This window comes from Sparus aurata, chromosome 5 (assembly GCF_900880675.1).
Source record: "Sparus aurata chromosome 5, fSpaAur1.1, whole genome shotgun sequence".
NCBI classification, from domain to species: domain Eukaryota; kingdom Metazoa; phylum Chordata; class Actinopteri; order Spariformes; family Sparidae; genus Sparus; species Sparus aurata.
Genome location: NC_044191.1, coordinates 29266546 through 29293782, shown reverse-complemented (window position 1 = coordinate 29293782; position 27237 = coordinate 29266546). Strand labels below are relative to the sequence as shown.

General features: G+C 43.7%; 1 protein-coding gene across 4 annotated transcripts in view; it reads left to right on the top strand.

Moving 5' to 3' along the window:
• The window catches only part of ccser1 (coiled-coil serine-rich protein 1), a 120691-nt gene extending 96198 nt beyond the window's left edge, over positions 1–24493 (top strand). The window contains exon 11 of one of the 4 annotated variants that reach the window (XM_030417431.1): positions 19544–24493. In XM_030417431.1, coding sequence (XP_030273291.1) covers positions 19544–20341 — 798 coding nt within the window. In that variant the 3' untranslated portion in view covers positions 20342–24493. The remainder of the gene's footprint in view (positions 1–19543) is intronic. The other 3 variants (XM_030417432.1, XM_030417434.1, XM_030417437.1) reach the window with 3 other exon arrangements.
• The last annotated feature ends 2744 nt before the right edge of the window (positions 24494–27237 follow it).

Sequence of the window (27237 nt, the reverse complement as noted above, 5' to 3'; positions counted from 1 at the left end):
CAGTCGATCAGGAAAAATGAGAACTAAGATATGACGACAGTTTTCAAAGTATTTTTCCGCTGATTGACCTCTACTTGCTGAGATCAGACTCGATACACGATGAAATCCTTAACAGATAACGGAAAAAATTGGTGTTGATCGTTTCAATCCCGAGTTCATTTTTATTTCTATTATCGTGAAATAACAAAGAAACTTTGTCTCTCCGAAAACATTTCTCTGATTAAACCAACAAAGACACATTTGTTTTTGTGCAGTGACAAACACTTTGTTTAGGCAGCGTTTTTTTCTTATGTCTGCAATCAAACTTCATCACGGTTCACTTAAAAATCCATTTACAACAAATCGTTCAAAGAAGTGACCCATTTTTCTTGTAAACAAGGACCAGCACTAACTTCTCGTAAAAGATGATGTGTATTTATGATGTTGACTTCTCTGTATAAACTTTGGGATTTAGGCCAGCACCAGTAGTCTCCTTCTCGCCGATGCTAGTTTGGCGTCTTGTTTCAAACACGAGATGCAACACTCCATTCTCTCGCTGTGCTACGTAGCCCCATCTTGCAGATGAAAAGCCAATTACATGACTCTCATTAACTCATAGTCGTCCTCTTTGAACATGGTTAATCATGCGTGGAGTGCCGAGAGGATAGAGATTAGGGAGCATGAACACACGCATGCAGAAACATGTCAGGGCGCTGGGGATTGTTTATTTAAAGGATGCCGAGCGCGGACACATAAACGCTGATAAGAGATTTGGAAGCTCGCAGCTGTGGATGTGTTATCGCTCAGCAAGACTCCCTCGTCCTAACGTGTGCCCTGAGTTTGTATATTTGTAATCTTTCCCTGGACATTAGATTATCCTGCTATTTTTGCCGCGAAAAAACGATGTGCGTGTATGTTGGACCCGAGGCTTAATTCTACCCCTTGTAGGTCACGCTGCAATGTGACGTCAAACGATACATGGTCCTGCGATGTGTATGTATGTGCGTGCGTCGCTAACTTGCACACGTTGGTGTGTAGCCAGATGACTAGAAGGCGCAGTGGATCATTAAACACACGAGGGGCATCGAGATCACACACACACACAGCTGCAGTATACTGTACAGTAGAGAGCATATTAAATCAAGCACACATCCAGTAGACAAACATCATGATGGCTCAGACACACACACATGGTGGAGGAAAAACACACACACACACACACACACACACACACACACACACACACACTATCAGCAGCGCCGGGTGGTCTAACTGGGCCTCCGGTGATTCGGGACAGATTCAGGACACTTTGGGTTCATTAGTCAAACCAAAGTAGGACAGATACCTTTAGAACTTCTCTTCTCTTCTCTTCTCTTCTCTTCTCCTCTGTTCTCCTCTCTTCTCCTCTCTTCTCCTTCTTCTTCTCTTGACCCCCCCGCTTTTTCCCCTCTCCTTCTCCCCTCATCTGTATGATCTTTTCTGTTCGTTTTTCAAAGTCTCCTTTTCATCTGCTGGAAACATAAGGCCATCTGTAGCAGTTTCTAGCCCTCTCTTTGTTCTCTCCGTCTCGATCCCCCCTCTGATAACTCTCCTCCTCTCTTTCACTCTAACACACACACACGCATTTTTTTTTTTTGTCTCTCTGTCTGTGAGATACACTCGTGTGGACGCAGATACAAGCTGTGAGTTTGATCTGAGACAATTTGCTGCAACATTAATGAAAGCATAAACTCGCATGAATATTGATGAGCTATTCTTTTGGAATCTGCACATTCCGGATGGCCTAGAGGCAAGATAGTAGGACAAATGCGCACACACACACACGCAAACACACACACACACACACACAGGCACAAAGATGGAATATTTCACTGACAAATATTGTTAATGAATATTCAGCGACAACATGAAATCTGAAATTGTCAGGGTCTCTCATGTTGTCGCCCTCAGAGCGAGACAACTCGAATTTCTCTCTCTCTCTCACACACACACGCACGCACACACACGCACACACACACACACACACACACACACTGCAGTACTTTGCATTGATATCATGTGTCCATTTGGAAAAGTTTCCATGTAGAGAGTTTTCTTCAGCTGCGTCTCTCGTTGCCCGTGCACGCTCATGTGTGGGTGGTTAAAGTTGAAGCTGCAGTCAGAGAAAAATCCCTTCGCTCCTTTCCAGCTGATATTCATATGAATTTTAGTTTTGGATGATTTAAAGGGATAGTCTGGCGTTCTAGGAAGTGCGCTTATTCGCTTTGAGATTATTAATACCTCTGTCATGACCACCAGCAGACGGTTTGATTAGTTTGGTTTAGCGGAAAGTCTGGAAACAGGAGTAAACAAACACCTCATATCTGGCGTGTTGTGTTTTTTTATGGAGGTCTTATGCGGGGGGGGGGGGTATTTTGGTGGGTGCAGGAATCACATTGTCAACGCGAGGTTGCCAGGCAACCAGCCGAGCCTCCAGACTTCCTCATCTAATGTTATCTGTCAGAGAAGTGTGTCTGGGTGTTTGCTGTGTTTGCGTTGCATTTTGGTGTAAAGTGTAGGAAATTGTCTTTTTCTGCTCGCGGCTGTTTTTTCGTCCTCACATACCAAATTTTTTACAGCTTTTTTTTTTTTTTAAACTCCTGGGCAATCTCTTCAAAAATCAAATGTGGGTCTAATTTGTTTTTACGAAAGATAACAAGAGTCAAACTGTGCAAAGTTAAAGTGTTTATTCATGCAATCATAAACGGTTCGACCTCAGTTGTGTGTGTGTGTGTGTGTGTTAGCCTTGTCTTCAGAACTTCAGGGGGATTCAATGAACTTTTAGAAACACTGCAGCTCAAACTTTCATAAGTCTTTGTGGCGCTGCTCGATTGTGTATGCGTGTGTATTGAGCCGGTGTCTTTGTGTATTCCTCAGGTTCCCACAGTTCTCTCTCCTCAGCGCTTCTCAGGGACACAGTGAGGATAATTAATCATAGAATGAATCTTTTTCTCTCCATCTCTGTCTTTCCTCCGTGCTCTCTCTTTCATCAATACTCTTGTATGCACATAAACCTATTCTCTTTCATGCCCCCCATTGTCCTCCCTTTGTGTTGTCCCTCAGCCTCTCTCCTCGTCCTGTGCTCCCTCCGCCTGCTGTTTCTCCTCGCGTTTGATAAGTAAGGAGGGAGACAGACGGGCAGATAGTCAGCGTCGGACTTTCAAGGCCCCCGGGTGCTCAGAGATATGAGACGTGACACTTTCCAATGCACGCACCTGCACATGCTGATAACGCGCCCGAGCTATACAGCCATGCACGCATGCACATATACACACAGGCGCTCGTATGTAGCATACCCAGCATGCATACCAGAGGTGGCAGTTGACAGACACACTCCACAGGGCCTTGTAGGAAGAGATATTTTTTTCTTATCTCAGTCCTTTTCCTCCTCTTCTCTCTCTGTAGATGTTCACATGTGTCTGTCAGAGATATCCATTCCTAATTTTATTTGTGCAACATCAAATATAATAACAGGAGCACAGTAATTATTTGATTAACAAACTAACACAACGTTGTTTTTCTTTAAATACTCTCACCGAGCTGCTTGACTTGTGAATTTTCCGCCCAAAAAATGGATGTGTTATATTTCTGAATCGGATGTGATACCTTGACTCATTTTGACACAGCAGATAAACAGTCTAATGTTTACTCGCTGCCTGAATAGAGAACCATTTATGTTTTCCAGGTATTGGAACATTATTCAGCCCTCGTTTGGCTCAGATTTGCATTTGCAGCTGCTGTGCTGTGGCTCTCTGCAGATAATCTTCCCAGTGAGGTTGGTTGGTCCGCGGCCACCCTAACTGCTACGCGTTGGGCAGTGATTAAAATGCTGCCTCTTAATGCATCCGCCGATAACGGGGCTAAAAATGGGACACAGTGCAGAAACAATGACAATACCAATATAGAATGTAGAATGTAGGCTAATGATCTCTGTGGCTTTTACATGAGAAAAGATTCAATTATTCAGAACAAAAATAGTTCATTAAAACATAATTAGAACAAAATAACTTTTGCAAACTCATTTTCTGAGTCCAACCTCATTTGGAAAATGTGTCTCATTTGGAAAAATTCTGGGTTCTTTCCAGGCAATTCTGCTCAGCTTACCCAACCACAGTTTGTGTGTGTACACACAACATTCGACCATGAATCTCTGCTCAAAAAGATGGTTGCAGTCAATAATGTATGCTCAACATGGTGTGACTGCATACTCTCTCTCTTGCCTCAGCAAATCAATTGTTCCAGTGGATGGCTGCTCTGGACAGTTTGACACAGTATGCCACTGTGGAGCGTCTGTCATAAATGATTGAAGAGTTATTGACAGGTCTTTGTGTGTAGGCAGTCTTGGCAGCTCTAAATAAAGGTGCTAATTGTGTCGTTCTCCTAGAGATTGTGTAGACTCTTACTTTGTGAATTGAGTCGTCCTTCTCAGTCAGCGACTGGTGACGGCTGCACAGCTGGATCTGCTGTCAGTGGCTTTAAATGCTTTGCCATTTCTTTTTACACACATAATGTGATGGACTGCTCAAATAATGAGGGCACACTGATACCACTATTATTCTCTTTATTTATGTCCACTCTCACAAAGACAATGTGAAATTAGTAGCCCATGCATATTGTCTTTTAAAGTAAACTGTTTGACAAGCATCTACTTAATGGACTTCAAAACCTTTGTGTAGATGCTGAACAGTCAAACTAGTTAAATGTGTCATCGACTTTCATCAGCTCAAACAGTTGCACTGTGTTTAACTGCCATTCATCGATAAATGTTTCCAGGACGCAAGCTTGTTTAATTGCGAGCAAAATAAAACTGTCAGTTTCGGAGAGCTCGGTGCTGTGGGATGAATCAATACTTGGCTTTGAAGTCAGAAAAACAATATCAAGAAATAGAAAGTTATGATTTCTCATATATAGGATGAATAAATGGAAGAATATGGAATAGACTGTTTGTTTTTAGGGGTGAGTTTCAATTCACTTAGACACAGAATGTGATCTTTATCCCATTAATCCATTTATTTTCCTGGAAATGGGTTCTGATAGCTGGTTTTGGATTCAGTGTTTTGTTCACAGTCTATCTTTTACTCTCTTTTGTACTTTGCTGGTGCTATCAAAAATGTGCAATTGACTTACTCAAGATGGCATACTGTCCTTAACGTTCCAAAGTGTGGATATACGTATTTCCACCAAGTGGATTTGGTAACCTAATCCCCATATTCCACTGTCTAACATATGTGAACCCTCCTCTCGTGGTATCCGTGCAAATACTTTGGGTTTTATTGATTAAATGTTTGTAAAATATGTTAAAGCTGCTCCCTAGCAGTGGATTGAATAGCAACAAGTGTTACCAGAGTGTCTCTACAGACATTCCTGTGAACATTGAAACTACTTTCTACCAAATAAATAGCCTCTTTAAAAACTATCGACTTTGTCTGCTGGATTGTCTGCACAAACACTCCGGAGCTAACTGACCAAACGGGGGTTGTTTGTTTTTCCCGATTCAAGATGCATGGTGCCCATACTGTTGCACAATGTGAGATCACAGGACATGCTCACTTAGCTGGGACAAAACGGGTGCTTGGTAATTTCATGAACCGAGGTGCTGACGCAGCAGAGGCACCGCGGGGGCGGAGATGTGAAATGGGTTCAATTAGGAGGAATTAATTGTAGGTGTCTTAGGAGTCTGCAACAGCCAATCAGCTAATTTTATTTTCTTTAAACGCAGTGCGTTCCCTGCCGTGGCACACTGACAGATGCATAATGGAGAATGAGAATGCAGGCCAAGTTCAGCCGGGGAGGAAACCAGAAAGTTCTAGCAAAGATGTCACTATTTTGCAAGATGATCTAAACAAGGACGAAAATGTGGCATTAAACATCAAACCACTGACTGAGGTGTCATAGATCAAGTGATTGCCATAAAAAAAATATACATATATTGATATTTTCTGTTTAGCAACAACTTGGCTTTGGACATTGGCTGATTACATGACCTGTAAGTAAAGAAAAACATTTCATCCAGATTCAACAGGAATAAAGAAAAGAGAAAAACATGATTCCCTGCAATCAAACACATTTTTCCATTTATTTTACTCTTGGCCATCAAGAGGATCCACCAGACCAGCTTGTGTTAAATATCTTGCTTAAAAGAAACACGCGAGAACTCCGTCTCTCTCCTCTTCTCTCCTCTTCGCTCTGTCGTCTTGAGTGGAGTGTGGGTGCAGGAGGGCAGTCGCTAGCTGTCAGTGTGATGATACAGGTGGCAGCTGCAACATTATCATCAAGCCTTGCAGACACTTGATGGAAAACCTACTTATTTGCTCTCCTTCCTTTGACTTCTCTTGTCTTCGCCTCCCTTCTCCTCCACTTTTCTCCTCGCCCTTCGTTCTCCAATAACTCCTTTTTCTCCCTCAACCCAACGTTTCAGATTTCCTGCATTGTTTCAGCTCTCCTGGGCTGTCACACAGAACAAGATGAGAAACCGGGAAAGCAGCTTATCAGCTGTGCCAACTGACAAGGGGGGGGTGTAGTTGTGTGTGTGCTGTGTATGTTGGGGAAAAAGGCTTGGTGCAAACGTCTGTGTGTGTATGTGTGTGTGTCTGTCTGTTCTCGCCACAGTATGAGCTCATAATTGCATGGGTGTGTACGACTATTTGTAATCAGACGGACTTGTGTGTGTGTGTGTGTGTGTGTCTGTGTGTGTGGCTGCGTCTGGGGGGGCTTTGATATATATACACAGACAGAAAAGACTTTTGGCTCCCATCAGTTTCATGCTCCATCAGTACTCACCATTGTGTTACAAACCCCACTGCTCTCTCACATACAGACACATACCCAACACACACACACACACACACACACACACGCACTGTCTATATGTGTGGATCAAGATGCCTGCACTCACACACAAACACCACCACTGCTACAACTCCCGAGCTCTCCCACATGATGTATCACTCTGACAGTCCTTACCACACTGTCATAATGACAATCTTCATTGTTTTCCTCACTGTCAGGCTGTCAATCTATCCTGTTAAACTCAAACTGTCAAGTCCCTCTACTTTACTGCTTTGGCCACTGTCGGTACGCATACACACACACACACACACACACACACACACACACACACACAACATGCACATACAACTTTTTATTGTTAATCACATAAACATTATACTATATAACAAGTATACTATATCACTGGATCAATAGTTGCAAATATCAAACATTGATCCTGCCAACTCACAGCCGTGTAGCGACAGCCTCCCAGTGAGCTCGGTCTCAGACATGTTTTGTAAATTGAAGATTAACTACAAGTTTGAACTCTTTGCTTTTATATATTATACATTTCTTATCTGTAGATTTTTTCCCCTAAACATCTGGGATTATTGTGAAAAGCCTTCCATTGGTATATACACCTCATTACTTTATAATAATAATATTGCACCTATGCCTGCTTTTAAACCATGTTCCATTGATAGAGAAAGGGGGAGGCATAAATTATGTTTTTTATGTTAAATTGAATCAGTGACAGATTTATTCTGCCCACTTTAAGACTCATGGTCATATTTTTCCAGGTTTAAAATAAAGATTTAAGAGAGAAAAGACATGAATTATGTTATGATATTGGATATAAATCAGCTACACTGGTAGATCTCACATTCTTTTTATCCAATTAATTATTTAATTTCGGTTTCAGAAGGCAAAGGGACTGATTTATAGATATGGCAGAAGTTTTGTGCAAGGTGCACTCAGGCAGGATACGTTTTTCCGCTTTTGAACCATTGTTGAGTGTAACGGGAAGAGGATGGGTGTCGTGCACAGGTACATGGGAAATGAGTTTTGGGAGAGTTGGACATTTCTTTTTGAGTTTACTGGGAGTCCAGAGAGGATGCGCGTGAAGTATTCTAGCCAGAAGAGATTACAGACTTAGAGTCCTTGAGCTGTTTTTCAAGTGGAACTGGAAGGATTGAGCATTGTTGGTTTGGTGACAGTCTGAATACAGATATTTATTTTTCTGCCATGGCTTCACAGGAAGCCAAGGCAAGTTTAAGACCACATATGGGGAAATGATGGAGAGACATGCAATAGCCAGAGTTCAAGAGTTTAGAGAAGTTACAGAGAAGTATGTTAATATGTTTGGCTATGAGGTATTGATTAATTGGCATGCATGTGAACAATTTAAGGGTAACAGTGAAAGCCTTGAGAATAGAGTGGGACTGTCCAGCGTTACCGCCCCTGCAGCCTGGAGGGTGAGACTGTTGGAGGAAGGAGAAGCCAAGAGTGGTTGCCTGATCAAGGTGGAATAATCCCATCTCTACTGCCAGGTCTCAGCTAGACAAGGGAAGTAAAGCCAAGGGAATGGATTTAGAAACTCTAAGTGTGGCAAGGGTTCCTCATTGCGAGGACAACCCTCTGTACGCTAGTGCTGCCAGCACAATTTGAGGATCAGATAGAAGTTATTGTAACCGTTTGGGGGATTTAATGAACACTGGCTACACTGATTGAATATATGGAAACGGTAGGTTTCCTCCACTGATGGAGCAGTAATCCAGATGAATAGCTGTATGCACATGGTGAGCAGTAGTGACAGCTTACAGGAACATATTAGACAGAGAGTAATGCTGAGCATAGATCACAGCTTCTGCAATAATTAGACAGCACCAGCGGGGACCATGTTGACACCTGGGGGAGCAGCCGGGTGCAGCAATTAATCCAGCAACAGTTGAAGTGCAGTTGAAGGAGGGGTAGTTAGCCTCATGCGCTAATGTGGAGGGAAAATCAGGTGAATGCAGAATTATTTTGCTGCACAACAGATAAAAAACATCCATTCATTTGCTGAGCTGTTCGGTGTCGCAGGGGGCTGGATTGTCTCCCAGCCACACGTGGGGTTGGGGGTAGGTTACACCTCGACCGGGTGCCAGTCTGTCGCACAAAGACATTCACACCTACAGCTTCCAATTCAGCTGATCTGCATTGCCTTTGGATCGAAAAGCAGATTAGATGAAAATGGCATGGCAGCCTTCTCCTTGAAAAGTCACAATCCTGAGAACCAGGCAGAAGTGCCAGTTAAATTTGGATTACTTTACATCCCAAATGATTAAGTAAGTACCAGTTGTGATATTTTTATGTCCAACAAAAAAACAACAAAAAAAAAGGGAGGGGAAGGACCAAAATGGAATAACTAGAAAAGATATTGTGATGTTTGTTAACATTTTCACTGCAAAGGTGGATGGATTGCAGTTGGTCGGTTTTATGTTCAAGGTGACATGGGTACATGGATGTTTGAAGCTTAATGGGTCATTGTGCTGTGGATAATTACGTTTTTACGACTTAATTCAGGCAGCCGATCCCACCGAGCCAAAATGAGCAGCAGCACATGACTAGCAGTGTAATTCCTAGCAGTCCTCTAAAAATAGAACCTAACAGAATAGATCCTTGAAGTGACCACATGCACTGGTGATTAACCCACAGATATTCGGTGTACATGTGCTGAGGTTCCTGACACATAGTAGTTCACCACGTTGCTTTGTGTTGAAGTGAGTCCAGCCTTTTCCCCTACTTGCTATATATTGATGTTGCCCCTCTTACACTTAACCAACGCACGGCTTTCCTCTTCATCCCTGACTCTAGCTTTCTAATTATCTCTCTCTTTCATCTTCAGTAACTTTGGGTGTGTGCTGTCAACTCTCACTCTCACTTTGTCCCCTTGCTCTTCCCCACATCCATCAGACCATCTACCCTCTTGCCATCCTTCCCTCTTCTCGTCTCTTCCTTTGTTGTCTTGCCTCACTATTACCTGTGCGTCGACCCTTCCCCTCAGTGCTTTGGCCCACTCTTTTCTCCTTGTTATGTTATTTTGTCTTTTATCCCACTTTCTTTCACCTCTTTCTCCTCTCACCTCTTTGTCCTTTTGTTTCCCTCTCCTATTCCCCTTCCTCTCATTTATTTTCCACCCATCTCCCCCTCCTCTCCTCCCTCACTTTTGCCCTTCCCCTCGCTTTCCTTTTTCCATCCCACTCCTCCGCTTTTGCTTATGGTTCTGGGCAGTGTTCACCAACCATATTGGCACAGGCTGGTGGTCGATGAGTTTCGCCATGATTACAAGCACGCACACACAGACACATGCGTATGTGCGCGCACACACGGACCTGTTGGGGATGGTGGTTGATGAGCAATGCCAGACTCTCAGCATCTATGCCCATCAGAGCAGCTCAAGAAACCTCATTAGGCCTCCTGGCCACAGCATGGCACTGGCTTCGATACTTGCCAGCCTTCCTTCTTCACTCTGGGAAGAATTTGAAGTCCTGGGGCTATATACTTCTCAACATCGACAATCATAAGTAGTGACTTGGAGTCCCTGATCAAACCCGACTTCAGCATCTCCAGTGATCACACTGGACGCCTCAGAACCGTGGCGATCCGCGATGCTCCCCCTCCCCCCCTGCAGTTGTCCTGCTGTAGCTAGGCAACACGTAATTGGCTGTCATTTATTTGTATGCCTGCAAGATACACACAAGAACTATTACAAAAGCTACATTCAGTCAATCAAAAACAGTAATAACAAGCAAACGGAGAGTTTAGCTGAAAATCCAAATGCCTCAGTAATGTGCTGGTATCAAGTCTCTCCAGGTGGTCAGCAACAATGAGAACTTGTTTTTCCTCCTTTGTTTGGTTATTGACAGTCGAGTTGGCCGTACATGAGCCGTACATCACTGGCTGGATGTGAACTCATGACCGCAGGTTGTTAGTTCAGGTTTGGGCTGCACAATTAATTAAAATATTTTCGAAAAATTGCAGAATGGCCGAGTGCAATATCCAAATCGCAACAGCTACAGATTTTTGATAACATTTAAAATGCGTGACAAAACACTATTGTAATGAAGTAGTTGCTCTCAAGATGTAGTAAAACATGTTTGGTCGGTTCAGATTAGAGTCTCAAATGCAGTTTCTGGGGCCGATGCTGTTATTGGTGAGTAAAATAATTAGAGATCTATATGTAAGCCAATATATACACATTTTTTGCAGTGACCCTTCCAATGTGGTGATCAAACACTTGTCACAAAGATCTGTAATGGAGGCGAGATACAGTATACGCTGATGCTGATATATCTGTGATCGGCCAACAGATATATTGGTTCAGCTCTTGCACAGACTCCAAAGAATGTCACATCAACATGACTGTGATAGTTTTTTTCAGTGAAAATGAAAAATGTGACACAAAAATGATCATTCCTACTAATCCTGAATGATCTCTGAACTGAATCTGTCAATGTCGGTGCAGTATTATTTATTTTTTTACCATAGCATGCAGCCCTTTTTCAATTCTTCTTGTTATTTCAAGTTGAGAAAATATTAGACTTTGACTCTTTAATGTTGGTATCAATGTCTCTAGTAGCCTTCGAAGGAACAATGGTGACTGGCTGCTCAGAAAATTCACCAAAGGTCAACGGAGGACACGGACTCATTTGCATTTTGATTATACTGTATTTGCCACACTGGTCCCGCTCTCCCCAGGTACTTAGCTGAGGATTGGGCTCCGCTGTGTGTGCACGGGCATGCGTGTGTGTGTGAGTGTAATGCTTTGAATATGAATTCTATGCATCACACAAGAAACATAAAACAATTGTTTGCGTGCACCAACACTAGCACCTCAGTGTCTTATGATAACAGAGCTGCTGGCAGATTCAAAGTCTCACAGTAGCATCAACTGCGTTTAATGTAGCCTTAAAGTTCTCACACACCACTACCAATTGTGCGTTTAAACATGTGTGTGCTGTTTATGTGGTTATAAGATTTCCAACTTTTCCCCCTCAGCTATTGCTGTAAATAAGTTTGTTTTCTTTCCGAATTTCTTTGTAGTGAAGAAGCCAAGAGATGACTCAGTCTCAGACAATGTAATATATTCAGGCCTTCGGCCACATTGATATGCTGTGGAGATGCCCTGTCTGAGATATTGTAAAGTCTAAATATTTATCGAGTTACAGACACGCGCAGCCCTGTTTCAGACTTGTGGGTTGCAGCAGGTTACTCTGCGCGGCTGCTGTTACTCAATATAACATCAGCCTAATGTAGATAATTTTGCAGGAGCACGGTGACAGCATTGAAGATTGGTGGCATTGTGAGACGATTAACTGTGCGGTGCATCACATTAGTGTCCTGCCTCTCGGTGAGTGCCTCCAGCAGGAAGGTCCAGGTTGTGACATCCAGCCAGCTGCTTGGCAGTGTGCTGCAGTGTGGGCGCGATTGACAGCTGGAGCGACAGAAACTCAGCTTTCGTCCTTTTCCATCTTTCTAGTCATCATCTCGACCCCCAAACCCCCACCCCGACTGTCACCGCACACAAAGAACAAACAAAACAAAACTTACCTGCCTCTACCTCTTTATCTCCCTCTCTCTTTCCCTCTCTCCCTCTCTCTCTCTCTGTGGTCTCCACACCGCAATAGCGTACCATCAATCCTCCAACTGTCAGGGTCTCTTCAGCCCTGCATGCCGCTGGCATACTTAAGCACCAAGTTACATAACGATGAAAGAGTGAACAAGGGAGAAGAGACAGACAGCGGAGAAGGTGAAAGATGAGAGAAGGAGAGAGGTCAAGGGAAAGAAAGAAGAAACAGACAGGGAGACGGAGCAGTCTTGTCTGGCTTTTCTGTTGGCACTTTTGGTCATGCTGAGTCGATCCATGCCGGGCTGATTTGCATTTCCGTTACCAGTTTGAAGTATGAGTTGTGCCATGTTGCACCATGAACCATCCCCGCGAACTATTTTAAAGTGCTCCCGACTGACTCCAAGCAGGTTTCGTGTCTTCAGATTGGCCTTGTCATTATTCAGGGGTTGAATCCTAGAGTTCTCTTCGTCTGCTAGATTTCGTCATCCTGTCTCCATTGTTCCAGCAATAAGCAAGAGATGCCGAGCACAATTGTTAAGTAGCTGGCGTGAGACAAGGGCATTATCAGTTCATCACCTTCAAGCAGGAAGTCCTGTTGCAATGTAGACTGAAAGTCAAACTGAGGCAAGCCAATCCAGCAGGTGTGTGGAAAAGGGCTGTTTGAGGTCATGTTTATACTTCCTGGACCCACACAATCTCAGAGATCAACTTGCCGCTGTTAACATAGGAGGCCTCCGATATTCAACTACCCACGCAGTTAAAAGCTTTTATCCTATAAACATTAGCATCGACTGAATGGCAAGAAAGTACTGCATTGCAAAGGACAGTTCACTTTTAACAACTCATTGACCATGACTACCATTGACAGTAAAGTGTGTAATGCTCTTTAATGTCTGAGCCTTGTTTTTGTGTCCTTTTCCTGCACTTCCTGCCCAGTCCAGTAATTCACAATATTAATTCTGACCCCTAATGTCATTTCCTTGTTTTGTTCTGTCCTCTCCGGTTCTTACTTTGGTGAAAGTACTCTCCTGATTTGTAGCAGATTTATTAATGTACCACTGCATTTCCTGAATTTTAATGCGCCTCCTGTATCACATAATGCAAGGAAAGTTTCGCATAAAATCCGAGAGACAGGTGAGGCGGAGAGTGAGGCTGTGGTTTGAAGATTCGGGAGAGCTGTGTGGGGAAATAGCGAGGCGAGACAGGGGATAGAGGGGAGATGAAGACGGAAGACTTTCAACAAAGTCTAGGTGGAGAGAGGGAGGCGAAAAACGAGGATGCAGCTACAGGCTGTATGAGAGGCCCACCTCCTCAGGGGGTTGTGTATTGATGAAAACCAGCGAGTTCAAAGTAGAGGTATGCTATGGCCTTGAGACATCAGGCTCAGGCTGCAGTTTCACCCCTCTTTTGATTGTTTGTTGTAGATTTATGCAGCAAAGTGCCTTTAGTTGATGTGGGAGGCTCTGATGTACACACCTCGTCTGTGAATACAGTAGTGATGCATTCTTGGCAAAAGCTACGGAAATTGTAGTTAGAGCACTGCGGGATTCAGCTTTTTATGAACCCAGAACTTCCACAAACCAATGTACAGCACTAGCAGCATATTAGAGCGAGTAATGAACCATTATGGGCATTTCATATCACGATTACAGGCTTCAAGGTTTATTTTTGTTTGTTTTTTCTCTTGCCCGGTTGGGTCATGTATAGAATTCTTAATGGAGCTGAAAAGAAAGCTAGATGGTTCGCTCCAGAGCTACTTCCACCATCAGCTTCGGACAAAATGTTGCATATCTCAATTATTTAGGACCTGCCCAGTCAAGCAAATGAGCTGCGAGATTTGGTTGCCCACCGTGGCATTTTACCAGCCCCAGGCCATCAGGCAAGCCTTGTTATCGACAAATAGTTGGTAGCCCTGTGCACTCTTTTGCAAAAAATTCATCACTGAACAAAATATATTGGTTTATTGACGCTCACTTCTCAATCATACAGCAGCAGAACAGCGTGCAGTGTTTTTGCAAGAGTAAGCGATTTCTAAAGTTTCGTTTGACGCTACTGGCAAACTGTTGGCGTTTCAAGCCACGGTATTTTTCACCCCGCATCATTGTATTCATCTTCAAGTTGAATTATCTTGCATGCGCTATAAAGTGGTGGGTGGTGCTCATGAAGATGACTCATAAAGTTTAAAGTGTTCCTTCCTTTCTTTCACCCAAACATTATTTCTGCATGTTCTGCAGGTAGCTGTGATCGTCTTTAATGAAAGTTCCGTCTGCACCGCAATAAAAACCAAAACATGACCGCAGTTCAGAGTCCTCTCAGAAGGCTGGAAAACCTTTGGAGCTCTGTCACTGCCTTTCGTCATGTTTTCACTGATGCAAAACAAGCCCATGCTGCATGCTGTGACTGCATCTGGTTGGTGCTGGACGGTATTTTACTGCGAGTTTTTCAAAGGGCGGTAATCAAACACAGTTTCAACCCTTATCAGAACATTTTGTTTTATGATTCCTTCAGTGATCTTCACGTACTTTGTACTACCTTGGGACTCGAAAAGACTTGTTTGTCTTTTGATTCCCCGCGTCATATCTCCAGTATCGTTAAGGTCGGAGAGGCGAGATCAAGTTTACAGTTTGTGTCGTGCATTTTTTGCACCTTGCCAGCTCCACATTTCTGTCACACCTGGCATAAATATGCAAACAGATACAAATGAGACTGTCGGTTGAGATGAAGGTAGACAGGATGAAGTGGGATGGTTTGGGCTCACACATCACGGCTGGGAAATGTATTTGGTTATAGTCTAAATAGGATTTAGAGTACCATCTGTGTGGGTGTACTGCACTGTTATTGTATCTGAACACCCCGGCGTTTCACACTTTCAAAGAACCACAGGATTACTTTGTTCACAGAGTATGTAGGTGTCAAAGAATATAAAGAACTCACATTTGCAAACTTTTACCTCTCTAATCTCACTGCGAGGAGCAAGAAACTTTTGGGGTCCAATTCTTTTCAGCCCCATGGCCTTCATTAAAATTGGGTGTGTGGGTGCTGGTATACTGAGCCATGGTGTGTGATTGATGGCAGTTACAGTAAGAGCACTTTGCTTACATTGGGGCTGTTACACCTAGCCGCAGTCTGCTCTGTCTTCTTTAATTACTTAGTTTCAGTTTGTTTGAGGGGAACAGAAGTCACAAAGTAAATCTCCAGCCCCCTCCTCTCTTCTCCCAGTGTCAAAATTACCAAGACAGGCGATAGCAAACATTGTATAGGGATGTTTTAGGGTTTTAAGGAGCTCTTTTATGCAAACTTGGCCATTACCACATTGCTGTGTTCTTCACTGCCCAATAAAAACTAAGGTTGCTGGAGAGGGCCCCCTTAAATCACTCTGATTTACCTAGGTCTACGCTCTATGTGTGTGTGTGTGTGTGTGTGTGTGTGTGAGTGTATTTATAGGACTGTGTGTGTAAGAGAGACTCTCCAGAGTGTTTGCGCACACACAGGCCGTCCTGTCACTGGCGAACAGGCAGCCTGCTTGCCGCAGAGCGTGTACTTGAGAAAGGACACCTGAGTTTGTAAATCAGTCCCGCTCTCCTCCTCTCTCTCTGCTCCGCCGTTGTTCCCAGTTTTTTGCTTTATCTCCGTTTTTAATCACCTCCTCACCGGCCTCTCGCTCTTGCTTTCTCCCGTCTCGTCGCCCTTTTCTCAGTTTGTTTACTCCTCAATGTGTTCGACCTTTTTTGTTTCTTCCTCTCCCTCTCGCTGTCCGTCTGCCCTTACTGTGTTCTCAAACATGCGCCGCCCCCAGCCTTACCCCACTTCTCGCTTGCGTTTGAATATTGTTTTTGTTTTTTTTGGATAAGAAATGTCCCTTTGAAACAGAGCATATGTCTCTACAACCAACTCTTTTGTAGTGTGCCTGGTAATTATTTCTTTCAAAGTTGACTGCCAATTTACATCTTACTGTTCTCGCCTTACCTTCTGTTGTTTGCTCGAATGTCTGATATCTTTTTTTTTTTTTTTTTTTTCAGAGGGGGGTAGGTTAGTGATTTAGCCCCAATTAAGCCATCCCACATAAATCTCCACGACCATAGTGGATATTCAACGCCGTGGCAATTCCCTTATGTTTTTTTCCACAGCGCCCCTATGTAGAAGATTTTGGCTGGAATGGAAATTATCACTCTTCTTAATTAGATCAAGGAATCTGCAAGACGTCTCGTAGTGTTTATCCAGCCATTAGAGCCCATTAGAAGGCAGAGACACACTCCCCGAAGCTCTTTAAGTAAGCTGTATAGACAACGACACACTGTTTGATGTTTTGGCAGAGTGCTGTTGTGTGTTTTTTTATTTATTTATTTATTTCCAGTTGGACATGAAAGGACATGAAGAGCTTTTAAAGTGCAGATTGTTTGGCTGTAATTCAGATATTTCTTTCTTTTTTTTTTTTTTTAATTTAAAAAGCCATATTAAATGAGCATGTCAGGGATCGTTTCCATGTTTCCGTGCGGTGCAGACTGGGAATACAAGCATCGGCGACATACAACATGTCAAGATTAAGATGTTTTAAGTCTTCCGCTGTGAACATCTCTGAAAGAGCTGGGTTACATATGATTGCTTGAAAAAAAAAAAAAGAAAGAAAATCATGAAATTCTCTTTATCTTTAAGACGAGAAAGAAAATCTTTGTATTCCCTTATCGTGTAGATCAGTATCCAGAACAGAAAGGTTCAAAGCGAGGCGTACCCTGTTCACGTATTCTTGTTTTGTTATGTCCTTGGGACCTTTTTTTTATTTATCATATTTACCCCACCCTGTGCTCCATACTGCCTCAGACTAAATTAGAGCCCGGCACAGTCACAGCTAAATCCTCATAGAATCCTTTCATACTTTGAAATGCAAAAAAAGCTAGAAATAGCACCTCACAGTAAGATATTAAAAGTCTGGTGGTGTTCAGGGGCTGGAAACTCTCACAAGCCACTGCACAGACAGAACTCTCCACCATATAGGATCATTAGTAGCACTCTCTCTTTTTATTTTTTGAAAGGGACTGCTAAGGTGGATGCCATGTACAAAAAGGGTTTTAATTTTTCATCCGTTGACCCATCGTGTACTTTAATTAAAGCTGATGCTGTAATTTGTCCTTTAAAATCCAGCAGTATGAAAAAGACTGAGGCGAATAACCAGCGTGACGCTGGCTACATATTTATGAAGCTCACTCACGACGCAAAAAAACACAAAAAGCCCACCAAAAAAGTGGAAGTACACACCACAAGTTGTCAAATTGTGGTATCTCAGATGGGCCAGTTCAGTTAGTGAATGCAGTAAAGTGTCTGCCTTTCGGGGGATTGACCCTTTACAACCTGAAAACAGATATAAGTAGCTGGGATAATGTTATTTATGTAATTAAAGCAACATTTTCTAATGTTTTTTACCTTAAAATAGCAGCTTTAAAATCATTTTGATGGTACGGTGTCTTGCAATGGGGTGAAAGGTGTTACTATCTCGGCCGCTCCGCCCCCCCATCACTTGTTTCAACACATAGTATGATGCAACGAGTTTTGTTTGTAGTTAGCACCTACATTATGTCTGACAAATTGTTACAGACCTGGGATTTGTATTTATCGCAGACAACACCCCCCCCCCCCCCCCCCTCCTGCTTCCAAGTGGTATTATTGTCGGTGCTGCAAACAACAAAACAACACAAGACATAAAGAGTTTATTCAGTCATTTAGTCTATACTAGAAATGGATCACCAGTTCACCTTAGTTTTTACAGGTGAACATCCTCCTGGTGGCAGACGAGTTGTACAGTCATAGGGGTACAACTTAAAGGGGACCAGTGTAAATGCAGATGATGTCATTATTCTACATCCAGATTTACCTCATAATGATGATTGAATTTAAGTATGACTTTCCGCTGCTTCCTCCATCACTGGTTTTTAAATCCCAGAGCTAACATTTCTCTGTGTAGTCAGCATCATTTGTAAATTACACTTCCTCTCTCCCTTCCCTTCTTTAATTTGATTACAGGTTGACAGTATTAGCACATGAATTGAAACCGTTTCATTGAATTAGCATTGCCACTGTTATACTGTACTTATTCACTTAGCAGTGTTCTGGCCAATTACATTTCTACCACTCACACCACATTTCCGCCAACGTCCCCGACACAGTAATTACATTACATTCAGTATTCATTCGCTCGCACAAACACATGGAAACACAATCGTATTCATATACATGTGTGATAAATAAATGCATTGCATATTGACACACACATTGCGAACGCACGGTACGTGCATATGCAATTACACAAGCACGCCACACACGGGAAAACACAGAGCCATTGTGTTCAGCGAATGTCAACTCAGTTTACTCTCCCGTGAGGTTCGGTGTCGAAAGAGATTGTGTTACTTTAGTGAACATTGCGCACTGGGTCCCGGTGTGATTTTGGTTTTGTGTGTGTGTGTGTGTGTTTGTTTGTGTGTTTGTGGGAGAGTAGGAAAGAGAGAGAGAGAGAGAGAGAGAGAGAGAGAGCGAGCGAGAGAGAGAGAGAGAGAAAAGGGGGACAGTGATGAGATATGTTGCATAAGGAGGAGCAGTGGAGTGTGAAAGAGAACAGGTGGCTCCCGTTTCTGCCATCTAGCTTCATGTGCCATCTTCCCTGTGTGTGTGTGTGTGTGTGTGTGTGTGTGTGATAGAAGGAGAGTGTGAGATCCCAGTGCTTTGTGAGTGGGGATTTGTGGATGCCTTGAGCGCATATCTCCATACATGCGCACGTTAACTTGTCCTGTTTCTCTATCAGTTTGTGTGCGTGTGTGTGTGTGTGTGTGTGTGTGTGTGTGTGTGTGTCTGTTCTTTAGTGAGCAGGGTTCCGGTTGGTTTAGAAACAATTAGAACAAGCTGCAGGAGCTCAGAGAGATCGTTCTCCAAATGTCACCCAATTAACAATCTATAGTGAACTCACACAGTGCTCCCTCTCTCTCTCTCTCCCCCATGCTGCCTGTCTCTCTGTTTATCTCCCTCTCACTCTTTATCTCTTGAGACATGTTCAGTGAATGATTCTTGAAAAACGGCAGATTCACATCTTGCACACCCGCTGGCAGGCAAGTGCTAAAGTCTCTAACGCCCGTCCTTTTCCTGTTTGTGTTTCTCTCTCAGACCAGCCATCCAGGCCGGTGGTCAGGACTAGGCAGCAGCAGCCTGGCACCAAGGGACCGAAGGGCAGTGCGGTCGGTGGGGGCAGCGCTCGGAGGGGACCACTCTAACCAGCACCACCCGCACCACTATCCCCCTCTGCACGGCCGGCCTCCTGCATCAGAACGACACGCTGCCAGGGAGGAGCGGCGCTGCCAGGGGGCCTTGGCACAGTCCACGGCCCATAACCCTTCCCCGAATCTGGGCGCCGGCTCCTCCAGCCTGTCCTCTCCCACTTCTGCAGTGTCAGCTCAAGCCTCAGCCGCCTCTACAGCCCAGCTTCAAGTTTCAAATCAATGCCCAGGCTCCGCTTCAGCAGCTGCTAATCACACCGCAATCCCATCTCTGTCCTCCAGGCAGCCGGAGGGGGTGTCCTCCTCTTCTGAGTCCTTAGCTCAAGGAGGAGGAGGAGGAGGAGGAGCTGGAGCGAGTCTGTCAGGTGGGGTAAGGAGAGCAGGAGGAGAACACCATCCCCCGAGTCAAATCCCCCGTGCAATCGGGGCCGGCTCCTCCTCAAGCCTCCACAGTCTCGCAAGCAGAGGGAGCCCCTCTCCAAGCATCTCATCGTCCGTCCAAGCCTCCCCTCCGCCCCCTACTCCTTCCTCAGCCTCCTCTTCCTCGTCCTCCTCCTCATTCACGGGTCGTTTAGGACAGCCACCTCGGGGCCCTCTGTCTCTGCACAGCTACAGTCGTAAAAACGTCTTCCTCCAACATTCCCTACATACTTCGGAGCTGCAAGCTCTGACGCAGAGAGACAGTTGAGGACACACGGACATGTACTCCATCCCATCAGCAGGCAGCCATATTGACCCTGTAGAAAAAAAACTGCTGCTCCTTCCGGTACTAGTTGCTCGTGTCCCAACTCCCCTGGAATCATCAACCACACGTGCTTACAATCACGTCAGTTACCATCCGAACTTTTGCTGGTATTTTGTTCATGGATTTTTCACGCTTAAACACACACAAACGCACACACACACACACACACCAGACTGCAAGTATGAAAAAGGCACTCACTCGTCTATCAGAACTCCCACACTGTGTCATGCTGACAGTTTAGATGTGCTCACGCCCACAGACACACAAAGTGCACGCAGACTCACAACCTCACACACACACACACACACACACACACACACAGATCTAGTGACATGCACTCTCCCACAGAGACGTCATCTGTGATATCTCCGCTTCACAATCTACTGTACACAAACGACAGGGTGGTGGAGTGTCTGTTTAGTGAAAGACGTATTTTTTATCAATTTATTTGGTCATTTTTACCAGTTGAGACCACGTGCTGCTTAAGGAAGTATATGACTGACCATGATTTTACGCCGGTAAAGGATTTATTCTCACATTGCCAAACATCAGATGAACTCTTCATTCCTCAACAGAAGTCCAGATATAAGAATACCATGTTTAGATGAACGTCCTCCACACCGTGACCCCTCTCCTGCATGCTTTTTAAAAAAAAATTTAGGGAAAATACAGGTGAGTATTTTGTACTGCAACAGAAGCGGGAGACTTTTAATAATATTTCAGTGTCAGCTCTCACCTCAGTGTTTCAAGAAGGGAACCTAGACTAGATGTCTACCCTCCTCCTCCTCTCGATAAGGCATTAGATGTACATCTGGCTCGACACTGGACCTTTTTTCTTCAGTGTGTTCTACAATCTTAGATTAGTACAGTACGGAGGTTGGAATGATGAGTTTCATTCTAAAATGAGATATCTGCCAATTGAATAGGCGCAAACATGACATTTAACAAACTGGCATTCGCTTTTACTAAATAAAAACGTCTCAGACAATGAGACTGAGCAGAGGAAGAAAAGGCAGCATTGTGTATTTTCTTCTTTCTCAGTATCAGGTTTTTGGAATGAAACCCTTCAAATCTTCTGTCGGGCCGGGTATTGAACAGGGATACTTGCTGGTGCTTTGCTGTATGACAGTGTCAGTAACCATTTTTAGGATTCAAAAGGAAAAAAAAATCTTTTAAATAGCGGCATTACGGTCGGCTGACACATTTTCTATGACAATTTTACCGAGGCAATCAATTGCGGGGAATCTGATTCTGCTTCGGGGGGGGGGGGGGGGGGACAAACACGACAGAACTTACATTGCACAGAAAGCTGTTTACTCGATCAAATAATGAAAAAGAAAGAAACAGAAAACAGGTTTTTTTTAGCTTTGTAGAAGCATGAGCGCTGAGGTTTTGCTTTCACCGATACCCAGTCCTTATACGTACGTTAGCCTTCTGTCATCTCACACGTGACGGCTACCTTTTTAAACGACCGACATAACGAGGTGGAGTTTGGTATAATAAGGCAATTAAGTTGTTTTGGACGGTAGGCTGACAGCTTCCCTTTTCGAGTGAGATTTACATAAACTGTAACTGCCATGAGTCCAACAACATCGTTCACGCGTTGGCGTAGAAACGTGTCACAATTTAATAGGTGAGAAAAGCCACCTTTCTTTTTCTTTTTATATACATATGCGAACAACTGGACTGCATAGCACGCTGCTCATTCTGCCACTGCTGAATAGTTTTCTCCTGCCGGGCTGACTAGACTGTCGAGCAGCCCTCCTCTTTTCCCTATCGGCTTTAAGGTAAACAAATCTTATAATGTCAACCGGGAGGTGGGAGCGCCGCTGCTGAGCGCAGGCCAGAAGTTCACAGCTCCCGGCGTCGACAGAAAATGTTAGATTTTGGAGAAGTTGTTGACCTTGTCTCTCTCTAAACGGCACCTGGCTGTAGGGAAGTTATCTGTGTGTGTGTGTGTGTGTGTGTGTGTTCTGATACACACCTCATGAGACAACTGCCTGGTAGAAGTGAAGGAGAGCCTGAAGGATGACAGCGCAACGCCCACTTGTGGAAGCTACAGCTCTCCCCCTGGTCCGCTTCGTCTGCTCACTATTTCCTCTCTTTTTATCCACCCTTTTCCTCTCTGTCCTTCTACTCTCGCCTCATTTCTTCCTTCACCCCAGGTTCTTCTTTTTCTATCTATCTACTTTTTACTCCCCTCCAGTCTATCCCCAGCCTCCCGTGCTACTACCTGTAAAACTCACATTTCCTCTCCTCTTTTTCAAATCCGTTATCTTCCCCCCTCCCTCTATACCTGCTTAGCTTACTTACTCACAGCTTATGTTGTCAAACACTGTATCTATCGCGGACTCGGTTGCGGTGGCTCTCCTCAGTCCTGGGCGTTGGGACGTGCGGCGCCGCAGATTTTCATTCCAGCTGTCTAATCAGGGAATAATTTTACACCTGGTGAATGCAATTAACTCCGTGGTAGGATAGACGGCCGGCAGTAATGTGGCTCCGGAGGATCTGGGACCGAGAACCGCAGCTGTAACGCCAACTTAACACTCCCCGCTCGGTTTGTTTACAGGCGGGAGGGTGTCAGTGTTTTGTCGCTGGCTGACCTCTTAAGAACTGCTATTTACATCCCCCCCCTGTCAGTGCACGCATCATAATGCAGTTGACACCATGTGAAATGTCGTAAGGGAGCGTTTGGCCCCGTTTGCACTGCCCACTCTGATTTTTTTAGTTCTCGTGTCAGGCAGCTACGCTCGTTTTTCAGCCGCGCTCAAATTGGGGGGAAAAAAAAACAAACAAACACAAAAGGTAGTTTGGCGGTTATGTCACATATCATGAAAGGGGGGTTTCTGAGATGGCGGTCTAGATGTGAAAGTGCACCGCTGCGTTTGAAAGACATTACTCCGTGTCAAACTGCGAGGGTGAAGCGATATCGCTGGGGAAACAAGGGACCGCAATCATGAAGTGGGCACACCTAACAGACCTCAATTTCTCACTCTACTTAGCAGCATGTTGTGCGCTCGGGACACTACGCTTCATTTGTTGGGAAGTTATTTATTGTTTCCTGCCTTATTTATATTTATTGCCATAGAAACATATTCCTAAAAGGCATCTTGGCACTAACAAACAGAGATAGCAGTCATGATCATGATACTTACTGTTACCGTCATAATTTGAACGAATCACAAGTTACGAGGCCGTCCTAGCTTTTTTTTAAATGTGCTTACTGTGATTATGTTTGTTTCTTTATGAATTGCTGTAATGATGAAATCAAAGCTGTATAACTGTACATAAATTATTATAACTGTCGTCGTTCACCGTTTCATGAACACAACGGGTTTTTTTTGTCCTTATGAAAGCGACACTGAAGAATAGGGTGCACACACACACACACATTGTTGACACACTGCGGATTAAAACACAACAAAAACACAAGTGAAGACTTCGGAGCTCTGAGCTGTTGCCAAAGGCTGTAGCTACACATCACAGAACAAATCTGACTAACTCGCTAAATTTTACACGTAGAGGCCAGTCGACTGACTTACAGACGTCGGGCAGCTGATCCAACCTTTCCCTTCTCTTTTAAATCCAACCTTTGCACTATGACTATTTCCGCTTGAGATTCCTTTGCTGTGTCAGAAAAGTGGACGATGGATGATAATAATCTGTTAAAGCTGCTTTTTTTTGTTCTTTTTTTTTTTTTTTCCAGTTCACGATGAAAGCCTGTGTCTTCGTCTATAAAACTATCGGGTAGACTCTTACTGTGAGCCGCTGACCTGTCGAGGAATACGAAAAAAAGACAAATCAAATCTTTCTCCACAGAGTTGCGTTTCACTTTTCACTGACTTCTGAACAGTTCTGAAGTTTTGTCTGTCTGATGAGAAAATGTTTGATGGGCTTATCTGTGGTCAGAAAAAAAAAAACCCTCGCAGTGTGTTTACCCAAAGTCTTTGTCTTCAGTTTCTGTCCGAGATAGTTTTCTTGTCACTCTCACAGATGTTTGTTCACACAAGAGTTGTTTTATCAAAAGATTCTTTTTTGTTGTCCACTGTGTCCTTATTGTTAATATTTAATACAAATAAAATTGATGAAAACATTTGATTGGATTTTTCATTTTAAAATGAGGTCTTTTAAAAAGTGATTCGTAAAATAAATGTGCCACCGCCGAACAAGAGGCGCGTGTGCGGGGAAAAATCCGCGGGACCATCGGCTCCGTCTCTCAGGCAGGGTGGATTTCACTCTGCAAATCCCGAAAGAAAGGAATGAATAAAATCAAAGACTGAAAGTAGAACGTACAACAAAGTAAAGCATAAGAATCTTAGGGGCCATCGCTCTGAAAGATTCAACACAGAGAAAACTTTTTCCAGCTGCAACACCCGAGTGGACTCTTAAAGGTTTGCACGCAGCAGCCGGTGCAGACAGAAGTAGATTTTTACCTCATATGACATTAGCCTCCAACCTATTTGAGTGAGTTTTCATTTGGCAGTGACCATAAAGTATGGAAGTGTTTAGAAAATCAATTATGTTAGAATGAGTTTGTGTGCATGCTTGTGGGTGTGTGTGTGTGTGTGTGTGGGACGTACACTTCGACTGTTTACCCCGTAGGGAGGACCGGTGCGCGCTCCTCATTTCTGGACTCACTCAATTAGCGTTGGTGATGTTATGACTGGCTGACTTGCGCCGCCGCGCAAACACACAGGATTAGAAGACGGCAGTCTCTGATTCTAACTCGCTCTAATTGATATGACAGAAGGTCAGCACACCAGTAAACACACGACTTATTACCGGAGCTTTGAAGTCCAAAGAGATCAAGCTGAAGACAGGACTTGTTTTCTTTTTTTTTTCTTCTTCAGCCTGTTGACGATGGATGCCCAGTAGGCGGAAAAACATTTGCATTTCTGGCGTTTGATATGTGGTCCAAAAAGCCTAGCGCTAAAAGGAATAATTGATTTGTTGATCAGCAGAAAATAAAACATCATGTATTATTGATAACTGATAGCTATTGAAGTCATTTATCAAGCAAAAAAATGACAAGCACTCCAGTTGCAGTGTGTCAGATCTTATTATTTTCTGCTTTAAATGTTCTGTGTCATCGTGAATTCAATATGTTTGGGTTTTGGATTGATGTTCTGACAAAACATGCGACATAAAGACATCACTTTGTCTTCTAGTAAACGCTATTTTTCATGTAAAGGAATAAATGTAGAAAACTGAGGGTCCAGGAGTAGCTTCCTCCAGAGAATCATCACGACAACTGAACGAACTCCTTTTGAGCACGACTGTGAAATGTGTTTTAAAGAAAGTGCTGCTAAGTGGTCCTCGACTAAAGATATTTCCGGACAATTCACCGGATTCATTATGCATCATTGAAAGCGAGTTGTGCCGTGCATAAAAGTCCGATGGAAAGTCGAATCAAAGACGGAGTGAAAAACCCACAGTGCACGACTGGTGAAACTGAAATCAGGCAGCTGAGACAGACCTGTAACCTAAAACCCAGCAGGATACCAATATCCAGCCTGTTGCTGATTTCTGGTTGCTGTGCTGCGTTCTGGTGAACAGTCTTGGAGTGCAGTTTGGCACGCAGCATGTGAGCCGCATTCTGTGCCACGAAACTCTCCTTTTTTTTGGGATGAAAATGCTGCGGGAGAAGCAGGGTTTTACACAATGACGGTATTGTGATCTTTGATTACGCTGAAGAAAGTTCTAAATCAGATGAGACGTGAACAGATACATTCATCACTGTCATGCAGATGGTAAGTTGGATGAAGTTTCTGATCCACAAACATTTCTGGAGCTTTGCAGAAAGCTACAGTGAAGATTTCAACTTTAAAGCGAAACTCTCGGCAAAATGCAACCCAGGCTTTATTTGTGAATGTATATGAGTCAAACCTTCGTGTGAAAGCATAATTACGACGAAAGAGGCACTTCTAAGATTTACTGTATTTTCGTTTTTGGGTCTACGGGAGTGCTACGGGCACTTTTACGCTAGCATGAAAATTATTACTATTTTTAAAACACTAAGAAGGCTCGACACAACATGAAACCTTGCTCGTAGTATCACCAGGGTCTCTAAACATGAACAGGAGCATTGAGAACATTGTTTGTGTACACGGAGTTTACTAAAAGCAAAGTTTTGAACCACTCACACTAGCAGTTGCTTGTTCCGCTAGCCGCCGTCCTGCCAGTGGAGAAGTGTCGATCTCCGAATGTGACGTAATTTTGTCGTTAGCGAAAAACAATATTGACCTTGAAGTAGAAAAAGGAGCCTCATATAAGAAACAATACGAAAATGAAAAGCCGGAAGATATTGCGTTGCAACAGTAGCGGTCCACCTTAACTCTCCTCCATGTTACGTCGCATTCGGAGATCGATACCTCTCGGCTGGCAGGACGGCGGCTAGCAGAGCAAGCAACTGCTAACGTGAGTTGTTCAAAAACCTTCTTTTTAGTAAACTCTGTGTACACAAACAATGTTCTCAATGCTGGTGTTGATGTGTAGAGACCCTGGTGATACAACGAGCAAAGTTTCATGTTGTGTCGAGCCTTCTTAGTGTTTTAAAAATAATGATTTTGATGCTATCGTAAAAGTGCCCGTAGCACTCTATTGAAAATGAGTTTGACTCGAAAATGAAAATACGGTAAATCTTAAAAGTGCCTCTTTCATCGTAATTATGCTTTTACACGAAGGTTTGACTCGGGTACATTCACAAAAATAGCCTAGGTTGCATTTAGGCGAGAGTTTCGCTTTGAAAGGGTGTAAATAACATCTTCTTCGAATCATTTAGGGCTTTCAGGAATGCATTTGTGGACTACAACACTTCCTATCAGCATCGTTGTAAGCAG